At 45.2% G+C, this 15,689-nt stretch overlaps 1 protein-coding gene across 1 annotated transcript in view; it reads right to left on the bottom strand.

The window, feature by feature from the left end:
* Positions 1-15,689, bottom strand: part of NID1 (nidogen 1) — a 95,112-nt gene that overhangs the window by 23,679 nt on the left and 55,744 nt on the right. Inside the window, exons 11-12 of the mRNA XM_015126951.3 lie at positions 15,532-15,681; positions 14,284-14,406 (exon numbers count right to left, since the gene is read on the bottom strand). Coding sequence (XP_014982437.3) covers positions 14,284-14,406; positions 15,532-15,681 — 273 coding nt within the window. The remainder of the gene's footprint in view (positions 1-14,283; positions 14,407-15,531; positions 15,682-15,689) is intronic.

The following is a 15,689-nucleotide window of genomic DNA, read 5'->3' as shown; positions in this document are numbered from 1 at the left end:
AGAGCCCCCTGCTGAGTCTCTCGGGGGCGGGGGGGGGGCCCATGGGAAACTTTCCATGAAAGGCCTGTTGGTTGGGGTGGGGGTAGTGGGGATGCTAAAGACGCATTTCCTGAGTTTGTTTCTGGTTGATAAATTGATGACTCAGACAAGCTGCTTCTTACTCATCTAGTTCGAGCTACTACGGAAGAAAGCATTCAAGACCTGATACTTATCTGCGGAATGGCAGGAAGTCTGGGGTGACTTTTCTCAAGGTGGGGGGACAAAGAGAATGAGAGGAAAATAAAATAGAGTGTAAACCAAAAATAAAATTCCAAGTCCCCCAACCATCTGAATGGACCCCTCCTCTCAGTCAAGGGCATCCCAAAGTAAACCTATGAAACTACTTCAGGCCATGAGAGGAGGGGGAGGGTTGGCCATGTCTCGTTACCATTAATGTCAACATGGACCTTAAGACTGAAAGAACAGGCCAGATGCAGTGGCTCTCGCCTGTAATCCCAGCACTTTGGGAGGCCAAGGCGGGTGGATCACTTGAGGTCAGGACTTCGAGACCAGCCTGGCCAACATGGTGAGACCCCATCTCTACTAAAAATACAAAAATTAGCTGGGCATGGTGATGGGCACCTGTAATCCTAGCTACTTGGGAGGCTGCGGCACGAGAATCCCTTGAACCCAGGGGGTAGAGTTTGCAGTGAGTGGAGATTGCGCCACTGCACTCTAGCCTGGGCGACAGAGCAAGACTCTGTCTCAATAAAAAATAATAATAATAATAAAAACCCTGACAGAACAGACTCTTTAAGTCTGATAAGAAACATCTACAATCTGTTCTGCCTGAAGCCGGCTACCTGGAGGCTTCATCTGCATGATTAAACCTTGGTCTCCACAAGCCCTTGTCATAATCCAGACATTCCTTTCTATTGATTCCAACCTTTAGATAACAACTCAACCAATTGCCAATCAGGAAATCTTTGAATCTGCCTATGACCTGGAAGCTCTCCACCCTATGCTCGGCTCCCAGTTGTCCCACCTTTCTGGACCAAACCAACATACATCTTACCTGTATTGATTGATGTCTTATGTCTCCCTGAGATCTATAAAACCAAGCTGTAGCCTGACCACCTTGGGCACGTGACATCAGGACCTCCTGAGGCTGTGTCACAGGCATGTCCTAAACTTGGGAAAATAAACTGTTAAATTGATTGAAATCTGTCTCAGATACTTTTTGGTTTACAAGGAGAACTAAGAAGAAGGTACATTCTTGACTTTGGATTTGCATTCCATTCCCTTGCTTGATTAAATTGATTTCTCTGTGTTCATTCAAATAAATGACCATTGTAGCTGCTCATCGACTCAATAGAGTGGAGGGAGGGGAGATGCTCACAGATGTCAAGACTCTCTGGGAAGAGATGACATGTAACCACGGGAGAACCCATGGGCTACTGAGAATGGAACTTGTTCGGGAAGGCGCTGTTTATTCAGCATCTTCCTGCACAGAGTCTGTGCCCCGCTGCAGGGACAGCTACTCCCAGGGCCTGCACAGACTCTGAGCATGCACTTCGGGGACACACATCTCTGGACAAGGTCATTCGGGTACAGTGAACCGTCCCTGGTCTCTGCTGGCTTTGAGATTTTTTTTTTTTTTTGAGACAGAATCTCACTGTCGCCCAGCCTGGAGTGAAGTGGTGCAATCTTGGCTCACTGCAACCTCCACCTCCCGGGTTCAAGCAATTCTCCTGCCTCAGCCTCCCAAGTAGCTGGGATTACAGGCGCCTGCCACTGTGCCCAGCTAATTTTCTGCATTTTTAGTAAAGATGGGGTTTCACCATGTTTACCAGGCTGGTCTCAAACTCCTGACCTCGTGATTCGCCCGCCTTGGCCTCCCAAAGTGCTGGGATTACAGGCATGAGCCACCGCGCCCAGCCTGGCTTTGAGATTTTGCTGGCTTACAGCCCCATCTCATTTGCTGCCAAATAGACACTTGTCAGTCCAAGCAAGAGTGCCAAATTTCCAAGAATGGGAATTTACAAGTCAAGGGGGCAATGTCCATCTGACATGGTCTTCATCCTCATGTTCCTAGGGCTACTAAGAACCACACCACTAGTAATAGTGATAGCAATAACAATAATGGTGATGACAGCCTTCTTTACTTATGAACTCTCTTCATGTCCCTTCTCAACATTTACCCCCATTCTCACAGGGCTGAAGGGGAAGACGAATGGCCAGGGGGGCACTGAACTCACAGTTAGGAAAAGGCAAACAAAGAAGGGAAAACAGAAAGGTCGTAAACCAGCACCAGAAGAGAACTCGCACTGCTCCTCTGTGTGCAGTCTCCTCTGTCGTGATGTGAAACTGCATTGTTGAGTTTTGTCACACCTGCTTCCTGGAGTAGCTCTTGGCTCCCGGCTGCCTCCCTCTCCCGAAATTCTACCACTGCAGGCTTTTAAAATCATGGTAGTCATCATACGCTTCAGGTCAAGAGTCCCATGGACATGTGAAGCACTTACTCACTAGTGTTATAAGCATTTAGTGAAAGCTGCCATCAGCCAGGTGCCCTGCAAGGGCTACATAGGAGAATCCTTGACTGTACAGGCTAGGGTGAAAGATGAGGGCCCTGGTCAGTGGCACAGTGGGAGAAGTGGCTGGCCGTGGTCTGGACAGGCTGCTGTGGGACAGAGAGGAAGAGCAACACACCTGCCTTGGTCAAGGGCTTGGCTGACATTAAAGATGATAGATCAGGCTGGGCGCAGTGGTTCATGCCTGTAATCCCAGCACTCTGGGAAGCTGAGGCAGGCAGATCACCTGAGGCAGGGCATTCGAGAACAGCCTGGCCAACATGGTGAGACCCTGTATCTACTAAAAATACAAAAATCAGCTGGGCGCAGTGGCATGTGCCTGTAATCCCAGCTACTTGGGAGGCTGAGGTGGGAGAATCACTTGAACCCGGCAGGCGGAGGTTGCAGTGAGCTGAGATCGCGCCACTGCACTCCAGTCTGAGCAACAGAGCGAGGCTCTAAAAAAACAAACAAAAAAACAAGGCAATACATCTGCAGTGTCTCCAACACACCCAGTCACAGCAGCCTAGGCACAGTGGCTGAACAGACTTAAGGCAAGAGCTTTGTAGCCTGAGAGTGAAGAGGGATAGGAAGTCAAGAAATTCCAGGCATTGGTGAGGATGGTTGACTTCATGCTCCCTGGGGTTAGGTTAGAGAGGACTTCAAGAAAAAGAACGGCTGGAGGAACCACAGGCTCAACGATGACTCCGTGGATTTGGAAATGAGGCCATGTGAGACTCACAAGGGAAGGAGGTGGCGGTCAGACGCGGCACAGGCATCAAGACCGGGAGCTTTTCAAGCCTTTGGGTGGCCTGGTTTGGAACCTCCTCAACCTCAACTCCCCCATTTGCCTGACTGCGCCTCCTCCTCCTTATTCCTCCCTGCCTCCTATTCAAACCTCACCCGCCGAAAAGGCTGAGTGGGAATCCTCCCTCTCTCACTTTCCGCAGCTTTTCTAGCCCACCCGCATCTCTGCTTCCCACTGCTAGTTATCACTCCTAGTGATAACTACTAGTTATTCACTACTAACTTCAAGTATTCCCTTTTCCTGCCCAGTTACGGTGCAGATTCGTCCAGGGTGGAGACATTTTACTGTTCACGTGTCAAGTGCAGTGACAAGCACACAAGAGATGCTTAAGAAACATTTAACTATTGGTCCTGACTATGCTGCTAGTTAGTTGGATGCCTTGGACAAATTATCTAGTCTCTCTAACCCACATATCTTCATGCATTCGATGGGGCTGATCATACCAGCAGTGATATGCACCAGCCGGAATTGCAGAAAGCCCCGAGGTGTGTTGTCCTCGATACCAAATGAAGAAAGTGTTTCAGGAAGGAGGGTGAGACCAACTGTGCCAAGCGCTATCAAGAAATGAGGCCTCAGGCCAGACACGATGGCTCACGCCTATAATCCCAAAACTTTGGGAGGCAGAGGTGGGCAGATCACTTGAGGCCAGGATTTCGAGACAAGCCTGGCCAACATGGTGAAACCCCACCTCTACTAAAGATACAAAAATTAGCCTGGCATGGTGGCAAGCACCTGTAATCCCAGCTACTCAGGAGGCTGAGGCAGGAGGATTGCTTGAACCTGGGAGGTAGAGGCTGCAGTGAGCTGAGATGGCGCCACTGCACTCCAGCCTGGGCAACAGAGTGAGATCCTGTCTCAAAAAACAACAACGACAAAAATAGCCAAGTGTGGTGGTACACACCTGTAATCCGAGCCACTCAGGAGACTGAGGCACAAGAATCCAGGAGGCAGATGTTGCAGTGAGCAGAGATCGCACCACTGCACTCCATCCTGAATGACAGAGTGAGATTCTGTTCCAAAAAAAAAAAAGAAAAAGAAAAAAGAAAAAGAAATGAGGCCTCAGATCTAACAGAGGGAGGGTTGTTGCTGACTTTTACGAGAGCAGTCTGGGTGCTGTGGTGGGGAAGGAAGGCGACTGCAGCGGTAAGAGAGGGAATGAGAGACTCTGGAAGAATGCGGGAGCCTACTGTTTACAGTCCAGTTCCAGATGGATTAACTAGATAACAAAATCCATAGCCCATGGGTGACATTTGCAAAGCAACACAGTGATAAGGAATGGTGAAGGGACACACCACCAACCGTTATCTTTGTGTGGAAGACAGCAGAGGAAAGCGGCAAGCATCTCACGGTGTGGGAACAGGCAAGCCCAAGAGCTAACAGGCACTCTAGAAGGCACTGCAGGCCAATGTAAAAACAGCAGCAAAACTGGGAGGGTTTTTCTTACTTTAAGTTAAAGACCAGGCCAGGTGTGGTGGTTCGCCCCTGCAATCCCAGCACTTTGGAAGGCCAAGGCCGGTGGATCACAAGGTCAGGAGATCCAGACCATCCTGGCTAACACGGTGAAACCTCGTCTCTACTAAAAATAGAAAAAATTAGCTGGGCGTGGTGGTGGGCACCTGTAGTCCCAGCTACACGGGAGACTGAGGCCAGGAGAATGGCGTGAACCAGGAGAATGGAGCTTGCAGTGGGCCGAGATCATGCCATTGCACTCCAGCCTTGGTGACAGAGCAAGACTGTCTCAAAAAAAAAAAAAAAAAAAGGTAAAGACTAAAGGTGCTGGAAGAGCTAGGCCCTAGGAAATTGACCGGGCTGTCAGGGCATCACGCTGGGAAGACAGTGCTGAGAGTGGGATCAAACATAAGAAGAATGGAGCCGGGCACGGTGGCTCACGCCTGTAATCCCAGCACTTTGGGAGGCTGAGGTGGGCAAATCAGTGAGGTTGGGAGTTTGAGACCAGCCTGACCAACACGGTGAAACCCCATGTCTATGAAAAATACAAAATTGTGGTTCACGCCTGTAATCCCAGCACTTTGGGAGGCTGAGGCGGGCGGATCACAAGGTCAGGAGATCCAGACCACGGTGAAACCCTGTCTCTACTAAAAATACAAAAAACTAGCCAGGCGCGGTGGTGGGCACTTGTAGTCCCAGCTACTCAGGAGGCTGAGGCAGGAGAATGGTGTGAACCCACGAGGCGGAGGTTGCAGTGAGCTGAGATCATGCCACTGCACTCCAGCCTGGGGGACAGAGCAAGACTCCAACTCAAAAAAAAAAAAAAAAATACAAAATTAGCTGGGCGTAGTGGCGTGCGCCTATAGTCTCAGCTACTCGGAAGGCTGAGGCAGGAGAATTGTTTGAACCTGGGAGGTGGAGGTTGCAGTGAGCCGAGATCGCACCACTGCACTCCAGCCTGGGTGACAGAGACAGACTCCATCTCAAAAAAACAAAAAACAAACAAACAAACAAACAAACGTAAGCAGAGACCAGGGAAGAGAAGGCCCAGACATAGGCGGGGGATGGGGAGAGAGCTGGGAAATCTCAAAAGCAAATTGTAATGCTTTTGGAAAGCATAAACAACACACGATCATAATTTTGTAAGATACAATTCTCAAGATATTTGAACCAATTGTCTGTTTTTTCTGATTGCAAAATGATTCAAATGCCATACACTTTGACATAAAATCTCATTTACTAAAAAGATTTCTTCTAATTTACCTTACATTTTGCTATTTTTAAAACAATACTGGGCAAAAATTATGTGCTATATAAGTATTAGCTATTATTACTTTAGTATTATTCCTTCCACTAGATAAAAATTTCACTTTTTGAAACTATTGTTTGATGTTGGAGATATCTATTCATGTTATTTTAGGGAGGCATTATTTAATGAAGACACATCAGAAAGGAAAAGTGGTAAAGAAACAGCTTACCTGAATTTTAAAATGAACAAAAATCCATAAACATCAACTAACTTCCGTACCAAGCACAGTAACTATCCAGCCTGCGTTTTCTAATAGTAATAACATCATCGTAAGTGTGCACAGTGCCCTCACTGGCCAAAGTTCTTTAACTAAAGTAACAGGAACCACTCTCACTTAACCTAAACCCAAAGGAGGAATTTATTATGAAAATATAGTTATGTCATGTGAATCAAAAAAGAGACTGGAACCAGAACTAGACAACTGTCAGGAACCAAGAGCTCCTCTCTCCTTGTCACTCACTTGCTTTACGTTTCTCTTGGGAGACTGACTGTCCTCTGCTTCTCCACCCATATGCTGAATAAAGTTACCTCTCAGCTCCCAAATTACAAATACAGTTTTAGTTGTTATTTTGTTGCAATGAATAGAATTAGACTATCACCATTTTGCTCCCCCCATTAGAAATGAGTGGAGCCAGGAAATGAGCATGAATTTCAACTAATAAATGAGAAAGTAATGATGAAATTTGAATATCACCATTTGTCCCTCCCTAGAAATTAATGGGTCTAGGCAGTAATCATCAATAGCTCCTAACATCACAAAAAGTCAGACAAGCAGACATGCACTCCTGATGAAAGATCACACCACCACCTTGCCAAAAGGAGTGAACCTAAGTCTGATCAAGCCTCTGACAATATGCAGGCAATTTAGAGGACAAAGGAGCTTGTTGTGCTGTACAATGAGTGTGCAATCAGCAAGATCCAGACTGTGGGAAACTACAGATCAAAAGGCATGGGTTCTTCAACAGACCAAATGCAAGGAAAAGAAAGGGACGGCGAAGAAAACTACAGATAGAAAAATGAGCAGCACTAAACCTACAACGTCTAGGAATACACTCAAGTGAGATAAAACTATTAGAAATGCAAGGAAGAGATTACTACAAATGTCAGGTTAGTGGTTGCTTTTGAGGAGAGAGAGGAGGCTATGATCGGGGCAGGTGGGGCTCCTGGGGCTGCTGGTAAATCTCTATTTTAAGATCTGAGTGGTAGTGACAATCAGACTCACCTTAGAGTAACTCCTTGAACTACCTGTTGCTTTCTTCGACTTTCTGCATCTGTTTTATTTTTACAATATAAAGATAGGACAAAAATGGAAGATGAGAGAGGAGGAAGTAGAGGCAGCAATTCCAGACGACCTTGATGAGGAGTTAAACTACAAAGGGAGGAGGGAGAGGGGATGGCAGTGAGAGACGGATGCAGGGTTGAGGGAAAGCTTCATTTTGTTTATTATTTTTAAATTTTTTTGGAGAAAGGGTCTAGCTCTGTCACCCCAGGCTGGAGTGCAGGGGCACGATCATAGCTCACTGCAGCCTTAAACTCCCAGGCTCAAGTGAGGCTCTTGCCTCAGCCTCATGAACAGCTGGAACTACAGGTGTGTGCTAATTTCTAAATGCCATGCCTAGCTAATTTTTAATTTTTTGTAACAATTAGTTAATACTGTGCCCAGCTAAGTTTTAAATTTTTTGATAGAGATGGGTTCTTGCTATGTTGTCCAGGGTGTTCTTAAACTCCTGGCCTCAAGCCATAGGATTACAGGCATGAGCCACCACATCTGTCCATTTTTATTTGTCTTTTAGGTGAGAACGATCACAACTTCTTCATAGGCTGACTGGAATTACCCAGTAGAGACAGAAAGAATGTCCATCCAGGGTCGGGGAGCCAACAGCAGGAATGGCAATTTCATCTCAAACAACAATCAGCACATTAAACTAATGTTGATTTGGAAATTTATGATTTATAACTGTTTTATTTAATTTGCAAATCTGTTTTGACCTTATAGTTAGGAAAAAAGTTGATACCTAGATTTATCTATAATAAAAGTAATGTAAGCCAACAGTGGAGGGCTTAGGAATTGTTTTCATTTAAAATGGATAAGGTTTGGATTTTTGTCCCCTCTACATCTCATGTTCAATTGTAATCCCTAACGTTGGAGGTGGGGCCTGGTGGAATATGATTGCATTGCGGGGCCTGGTGAAATATGATTGGATCATGGGGGTGGTTTTTTCATGAATGGTTTAGCACCATTCCATTGGTGCCATCCTCAGCATAGTGAGTAAGTTCCCATAAGATCTGGCTGTTGAAAAGTGTGTAGTACCTCCCCCTTCACTTGCTCCTGCTCCTGCCACATGAGACGCCTGCTCCCTCTTCACCTTCTACCATGATTGTAAGCTTCCTGAGGCCTCCCAGGAAGCCGGTGCAGGCTCTGCTTCCTGTACAACCTGCAGAACTGTGAGCCAATTAAACCTCTTTTCTTTATAAATTACCCAGCCTCAGGTATTTCTTTATAGCAACTCGAGAACAGACTAACACAAAGATACGTATATGTATATAAAGAATTTGGCTGGGCACAGTGGCTCACGCCTATAATCCCATCACTTTGGGAGGCCAAAGTGGGAGGATCACTTGAGGCCAGGAGTTCAAGATCAGCCTGGGCATAGTGAGACCCTGTGTCTAGAAAAAATAAAAAGAAGTTAGCTGGGCATGGTGGTGCACACCTGTAGTTCCAGATACTCAGGAGGCTGAGGAGGGAGGATCACTTGAGCCCAGGAGGTCAAGGCTGCAGTGAGCTATGACTGCACTGCACCTGGATGACAGAGCAAGGTCCTGTCTCTTAAAAAAAAAAAGAAGATTCAAGAAACCTTTTTTTGTAAACTAAGAAATTATTCAGGCCTCATGTTCCTTATTTGTAAAACAAATAGGATAAATGACACATTTTCTAGTGTCCCTTCCAGCTCTAATTAGGAAATTCTAGTTTTTCCACACTGGGTTTGCTTGAAACATGTGTAAACTATAATATAAACAACAGAAGCCACATTACATTGTTCCTCAGCTTTCTGTCCTTTGAGCTGTATCCTCCTGCATGTTTTCATCTTTCCTTATAGCCCTGCTTCCTGAAATCTCATTTTCTTCTTGCCTCAGATGTGTGGCGCCAGATCTAGATGCAGAATGCTGGTGCTAAGGGTATAGCAAAGTGACCCAACATCTCCAGGCTTGGTATTTGCCCTTAAGGACCAGGTTTTACATTTCTAGCCCAAGACATTGTATGCCTTTCTTTGATCCTCTAATAAACTCCCTTATGTTACAAAAACCTAGCCAGTTACATTCTCTCAGATGTTGTCCAGGCAAGGTCAGGGCCAGTGGCTACGGTGGCCGACCTCCAAGATGGCCCTCATTTTCCCCACTGCCTGGTCTTCCATACTTGGGCAGACCCCTGTCACACTGCAAGAGGGATGGCCCGAGACTGATGGTATCAACAAAAGCGATACTTGTCACTTCCAAGATCTGTTTATAAAAGACTGTGGCTTCCATCTTGGTCAGTCTCTCTTTTTCTCTCTCTCTCTCTCCTTTGACTTGCTCTGGAGGGAGCCAGCTGCTAGGTCTTGAAGACACATAGCCATCCCTGTAGAAAGACCCATGTTCGAGGAACTGAGGCCTGCCGACAACCATGCGGGTCCTTCAGCGGGGTTCCTTCTTTGCCGTCACAGAAGACCACAGCCCCGACTGATGTCTCAGCAACAACCCCATGAGAGTCCCTGGGTCCAGGGACCACCCAGGAAAGCTGTTCCTGAACTCCTGACCCACAGAAACTGTGAGAAAATAAATGCTTATTGTTTTAAGTGGCTAGCTTTGGTGATGATTTGTTATGCAACAATAGAGAACTAATATGGTGACTTTCTAACTTTCTAACCATGATCCACAGAAAGAAATACATTTTACTCAGCATCCCAGTACACCAGCCCATGCACACTTAGACATGCATACACATGTGCACGCACACACACGCACACCTGCTGGCATGCACTACCCATGCACATACACAAATATACATACAAGCATTGCTTCATGGAGCAATACTTATTGCTACTACATGTATTCTCAATCTGATATTTTCTAGATTATTGTTTGCTATTTCAACATTCCATTCAAAAGAAAGTGAGAACAGCAAGCCACTAAACTAACTTTACAATCCATACACAGGATGTGGAGCAGCGTGCAGAAGACAAAGAGGAACAAATCACCATTTCTTGTAGTTTGTCTGTTATCAGTTGACGTTACAGTAGCCATGATCTTAACTGGCTTACCTTCAAAGCCAGTTTAGTTTTCTTTTGGAAACTAGCCCCTTCTGTATACAGTAAGTACCAAATAAGTGCTGTATGATCCCTGTCCTTTACTATGATAGGCACCAGGAGACCAGATGACACTATGCATTATTTTTCTCCCTGTAATGTTTCATAAAGTATTTATTTATTTATTTATTATTTAGAGATGGAGTCTTTCTCTGTCACCCATGCTGGAGTGCACTGGTGCAATCTTGGGTTACTGCGTCCTCCACCTCCTATGCTCAAGTTATTCGCCTGCCTCAATCTCCTGATTAGCTAGGATTACAGGCACGTGCCACCACACCCAGCTAATTTTTTTTTTTTTTTTTTTTTTGAGAAGGAGTTTCACTCTTGTTGCCCAGGCTGGAGTGCAATGGTGTGATCTCGACTCACCGCAACCTCTGCCACCCGGGTTCAGGTGATTCTCCTGCCTCAGGCTCCCGAGTAGCTGGGATTACAGGCATGCACCACCACGCCCGACTAATTTTGTATTTTCAGTAGAGACGGGGTTTCTCCGTGTTGGTCAAGCTGGTCTTGAACTCTCAACCTCAGGTGATCTGCCCGCCTTGGCCTCCCAAAATGCTAGGATTACAGGCATGAGCCACCACACCTGGCCTAATTTTTGTATTTTTAATAGAGACAGGGTTTCACCATGTTGGCCAGGGTGGTCTTGAACTCCTGACCTCAGGTGATCCACCCTCCTTGGTGCTGGGATTAGAGGCATAAGCCACTGTGTCTGGCCTTCATAAAGTATTTTAGTCATATGCAATTTAGAATAATATGATGAAAATATCTGTATTCATATTCTGACTGAAAAATAAAACTTTAGAAACACAAATGCAGCTCTTGTGCTGCGGTCTGAATGTTTATGTTCCCGCCCACATTCATATACTGAAATCCTAACTCCCAAGGTGATGGCATTGAGGGTGAGGCCACCAGGAGGTGACTAGGTCATGACAGGGGGGCCCTCATGAATGGCCTTAGTGGTGCCCTTATAATAGCGTCCCCAAAGAGACCCCTTGCCCTTTCTACCATATAAGGACATTGCAGAAAGATGTCTGGCTGTCTATGAACTAGGCAGTGGGCCTTCGCCAGACACACAACTTGTCAGCACATCGATCTCGGACTTTCCGGCCTTCAGAACTATGAGAAACAAGTTTCTGCTGTTTATAAACCCCCAGTCTACAGTATTTTGCCAGAGCAGCCCCAAACAGACTAAGACACACCATGTATCCCTCCCCAATCCCAATTCCCTCTCTCCCATTATAGAGGTAACATCTATCCCGAACTTTTCATTTCTCATTCACTGTGCATGTTGTAGCTTTCTTATGTATGTACATAACATAACACATGTAGGTATATTTTCACATAGGCTTATGTTTTATACACATGGGGCCATGCTATACATATCCTTTTATAAATTCTTTTGCTCGACATTATGTTTTTGAGACTTACCCCTGAACTCTAGTTCATTCATTTTAACTGCTATATGTTATTTCATTGTATGGATTATACCAAAAGTCATCTGTTTGTTCCTCTTGTTTGCAGTCATTTAGATTTTTTTCTATTACAAACAATACTCAATGAACACTCTTACACATTTCTAATGCACACTCTCTCCAGTATATAACCAAATGTTAAACTTCTTAAGGGAACAAGATCCAATATATAAACGATCCTGGCAAGCAGCCCTTATTAATTTTATCTTTGTCCCATCTTTAGATCCCAGCCTACACCTCTGGATCTGTTTCTGTTTAGTCAACAGAGTTTTCAAGAGGGGACAAAAAGTCAGGTTAAAAAAACAAAAAAACAAAATTGGAAACATCTGCTTCTCTTTAAACTGGAGATGTGAAGCAAGCCTAAGGAAATAATGAATATTAGTCACTTTTTTTTTTTGAGACGGAGTCTTGCTCTGTCGCCCAGGCTGGGGTGCAGTGGCGTAATCTCGGCTCACCGCAAGCTCCGCCTCCCGGGTTCACGCCATTCTCCTGCCTCAGCCTCCTGAGTAGCTGGGACTACAGGCGCCCACTACCACACACAGCTAATTTTTTGTGTGTTTTAGTAGAGACGGGGTTTCCGTGTTAGCCAGGATGGTCTCAATCTCCTGACCTCGTGATCCGCCCGTCTCGGCCTCCCAAAGTGCTGGGATTATAGGTGTGAGCCACCGCGCTTGGCCAATGAATATTAGTCATTTTTAATACTGGCTGGAATGTCTTGACTCAAATGATTATACACTCTTCTCTATGTAACCCGCCCATTAAAATCTATGAGTGGTGGTATTTGTTCCCATAATTTCAGGAACAAAAGGTTGCCTTGCCTGGGTTTATTGAAGCCAGGAGTCAGCAAACTTTTTCTGTCAAGAGCCCACATAGTAGGCTATTTATACTTTTTTTTTTTTTTTTTTTGAGACAGGATCTCACTCTGTCACCCAGGCTGGGGTGTAGTGTGATCTTGGCTCACTGCAGCCTCAATCTCCCTGGCTCCATTTTCCCACCTCAGCCCCCCGAGAAGCCAGCACTATAGGTGTGCCACACCACACCCAGCTAATTTTTGTATTTTTTGTAGAAACAGGGTCTCGCTATGTTGCCCAGCATGGTCTCTCAAACTCCTGGACTCAAGTAATCTGTCCACCTCGACCTCCCAAAATGCTAGGATTACAGGTGAGAGCCATGGCACCCGGCCTATTTATGCTTTTTAGGCTTTGCAGAGCTTACAGTCTCTGTCACAACTACTGAACTCAGCCTTTGTAACATGAAAGCAGCCATAGACTATACATAAGCATGGATGTGTTCCAATAAAACTTTATTTACAAAAACAGCCAGCCAGATTTGGCCCATGGGCCATAGTTTGCTAACCCCCATTTTAAGCAGAAGAAAATAATTTAGACTAACAATTTGTGCTACTATACATTAAAATGTAAATCTTAATCTGACATTTTCTCTTTTTTGATAGACAGCTACTCTAAAAACTAGTCTTACTGAGAGTGAAGATAAACAAAGATTTCCAAATGCTTTTGGAGAAATGGAACTGGTTCATTCACTTATTTCTTCAACAGCTATAAACAGCCGTGAGCCCCACCATATACCAAATACTCCACTGGGTGCTGGAAACATACAAAAAAATAAAGTGGAGCTGCACCACCCTCAATGAGCTCACAGGTCTTCAATGCACTCACAGACTAGTGAAGGGGATGGTTATTTAAATGGTTTTTAACTGCTTAAAAAGCGATAGATGAACATGTTTACCTATCTCTAATTGAAAAAATTTATAGTGGCATGAATGTATCTGACCAACAACATCAGCAGTAATTAAAAATCAATAACACAATTGGTTAACTCCAGTCTAAGGTGTCAAATATATTCTTTTTTCTTTTTTTTTTTTTCTTTTTTTTTTTGAGGCAGTCTCACTCTGTCACCCAGGATGGACTACAGTGGCTCAATTGCAGCTCACTGCAACCTCTGCCTCCCAGGTCCAAGCGATTCTCATGCCTCAGCCTCCGGAGTAGCTGGGATTACAGGCACGTGCCTCCACGCCTGACTAATTTTTGTAATTTTAGTTGAGAGGGGGTTTTGCCATGTTGGCCAGGCTGATCTCGAACTCCTGACCTCAAGTGATCCACCCACCTTGGCCTCCTAAAGTACTGGGATTACAGGCAATGTTCCCATCTGATGTTCTACCATTTCAAAGAATGCTCTGTGTTGCAGTCCATGCTCTGATCTCCCACCTCAACAACTCTTAGAACTCTCCATGGAGCCTCCTACTTTCCCACCTCACCTTCTCTCCCAGGGCCATGAGCTCTGGATTTATGGATAGGGCAATGGGCTGCCAACTCCCGATGTCCCACCACCTTACCTCCGGGCACGCAGCGGAAGCCGTCTCCCTGATAACCGGGTTTGCACTGGCACGTGAAAGAGCCTGGAGTGTTGTAGCAGAAGGCATCAGGGTGACACCGGCTTGGCTGGCATTCATCCACATCTGTAAAACAGCCACCAGGCCCAGGGACAATGAGATTTCTTCTGGAATTCGGAGTTTACACAATAATTTAAGCCACTTACTCAAATCTATGGGAACCTGCTTCTGATCCGGGAAGAGTATTTCAAAACTCACTAAACATTAACTATCAAGTCACTGACTCCCCAGTTTCTATCTGTTGCACTTACAAATGTGTTTCACTTTGGCAACAAAGGTGGAGGTTGCAGTGAGCTGAGATCGCACCACCGCACTCCAGTTTGGGCAACAAGAGCAAAACTCCATCTCAAAAAAAAAAAAAGAAAGAAAGAAAGAAAGAAAAGAATGCTTGTATCAACCTTACAACGGGGAAAAGATAGGATCTATTTGCGTTATAAAATTATCCCTCCTGTCATAAATGAGAGCTTCAAAACTGTCTGAGTGTTGACCAACAGATTATTAACTACTTGACAGAAAGTGAGAAGACACCCACATGTTCAGTAACAAAGAGAAAGTATCTCAGAAATTCTACCTTAGTTGGGACTTTTTAGAAATACTCTATGGTATAATATCAAGTGATTGTGCAAACCAAGAGACTCAGGGTACTCTATTCATGGGTTATCTTACCTAAAATTACCTGTAAGAGCACCCTGGCAGCCAAGAAGCTCAAGTCTGAAGGAATTACATTGAGTCATTTACTCTTTGACCTGCAGTCATTTATTCAATCAGACAACTTTGCTTTTTTGAAGGAGAAGGTTAGAACAAGCCAGTTGAATTATTATATATTAATACATCTTATTAAATAAAGGGATGGACTTTAAGCTCCATGCATGTCCTCCAGGTAAAAGGAGAGTTTGTCTCTTCGTGAAAGACAGAAAATATCCCCAGTTCCTAGCAGAGAGCAGGTGTCTAATTGTCACCTGAATGAACTAGTCACCTAGAACAAAACAGTCACCAATGAGAACAGCCCCCGAAAGAAAATGCATAGTTCAAACTACTAGAGAGATATGAAAAGCAACTCATTAACCCAATGGAGATGACAGAAGAACTCTTTCTTTTATTTGGGAGTGAGTTGGTGATTGGCACATGCCAGGTACCACCTAGGAAACTTCCTCAGGTTACACACAGGGGAAAATCAGAGCAACCACATACCTTGGCAGGCTTGGCCATCCCCAGAAAAGCCTGGCAAACAGGAACAGGTGTAGGAGGACCCTCCTGTGTAGATACACCGGGCCCGCTGGGGTATGTCGCAGTTATGCAGGCCAGTTGCACAGTAGTTGATGGGGCGCTGGTCCACGACAGCTTCAGAA

Source organism: Macaca mulatta, chromosome 1, assembly GCF_049350105.2.
Source record: "Macaca mulatta isolate MMU2019108-1 chromosome 1, T2T-MMU8v2.0, whole genome shotgun sequence".
Classification (NCBI taxonomy): Eukaryota; Metazoa; Chordata; class Mammalia; order Primates; family Cercopithecidae; genus Macaca; species Macaca mulatta.
Note: the sequence above shows the minus strand (reverse complement) of the source record. Positions and strands in the feature narration are given on the sequence as shown.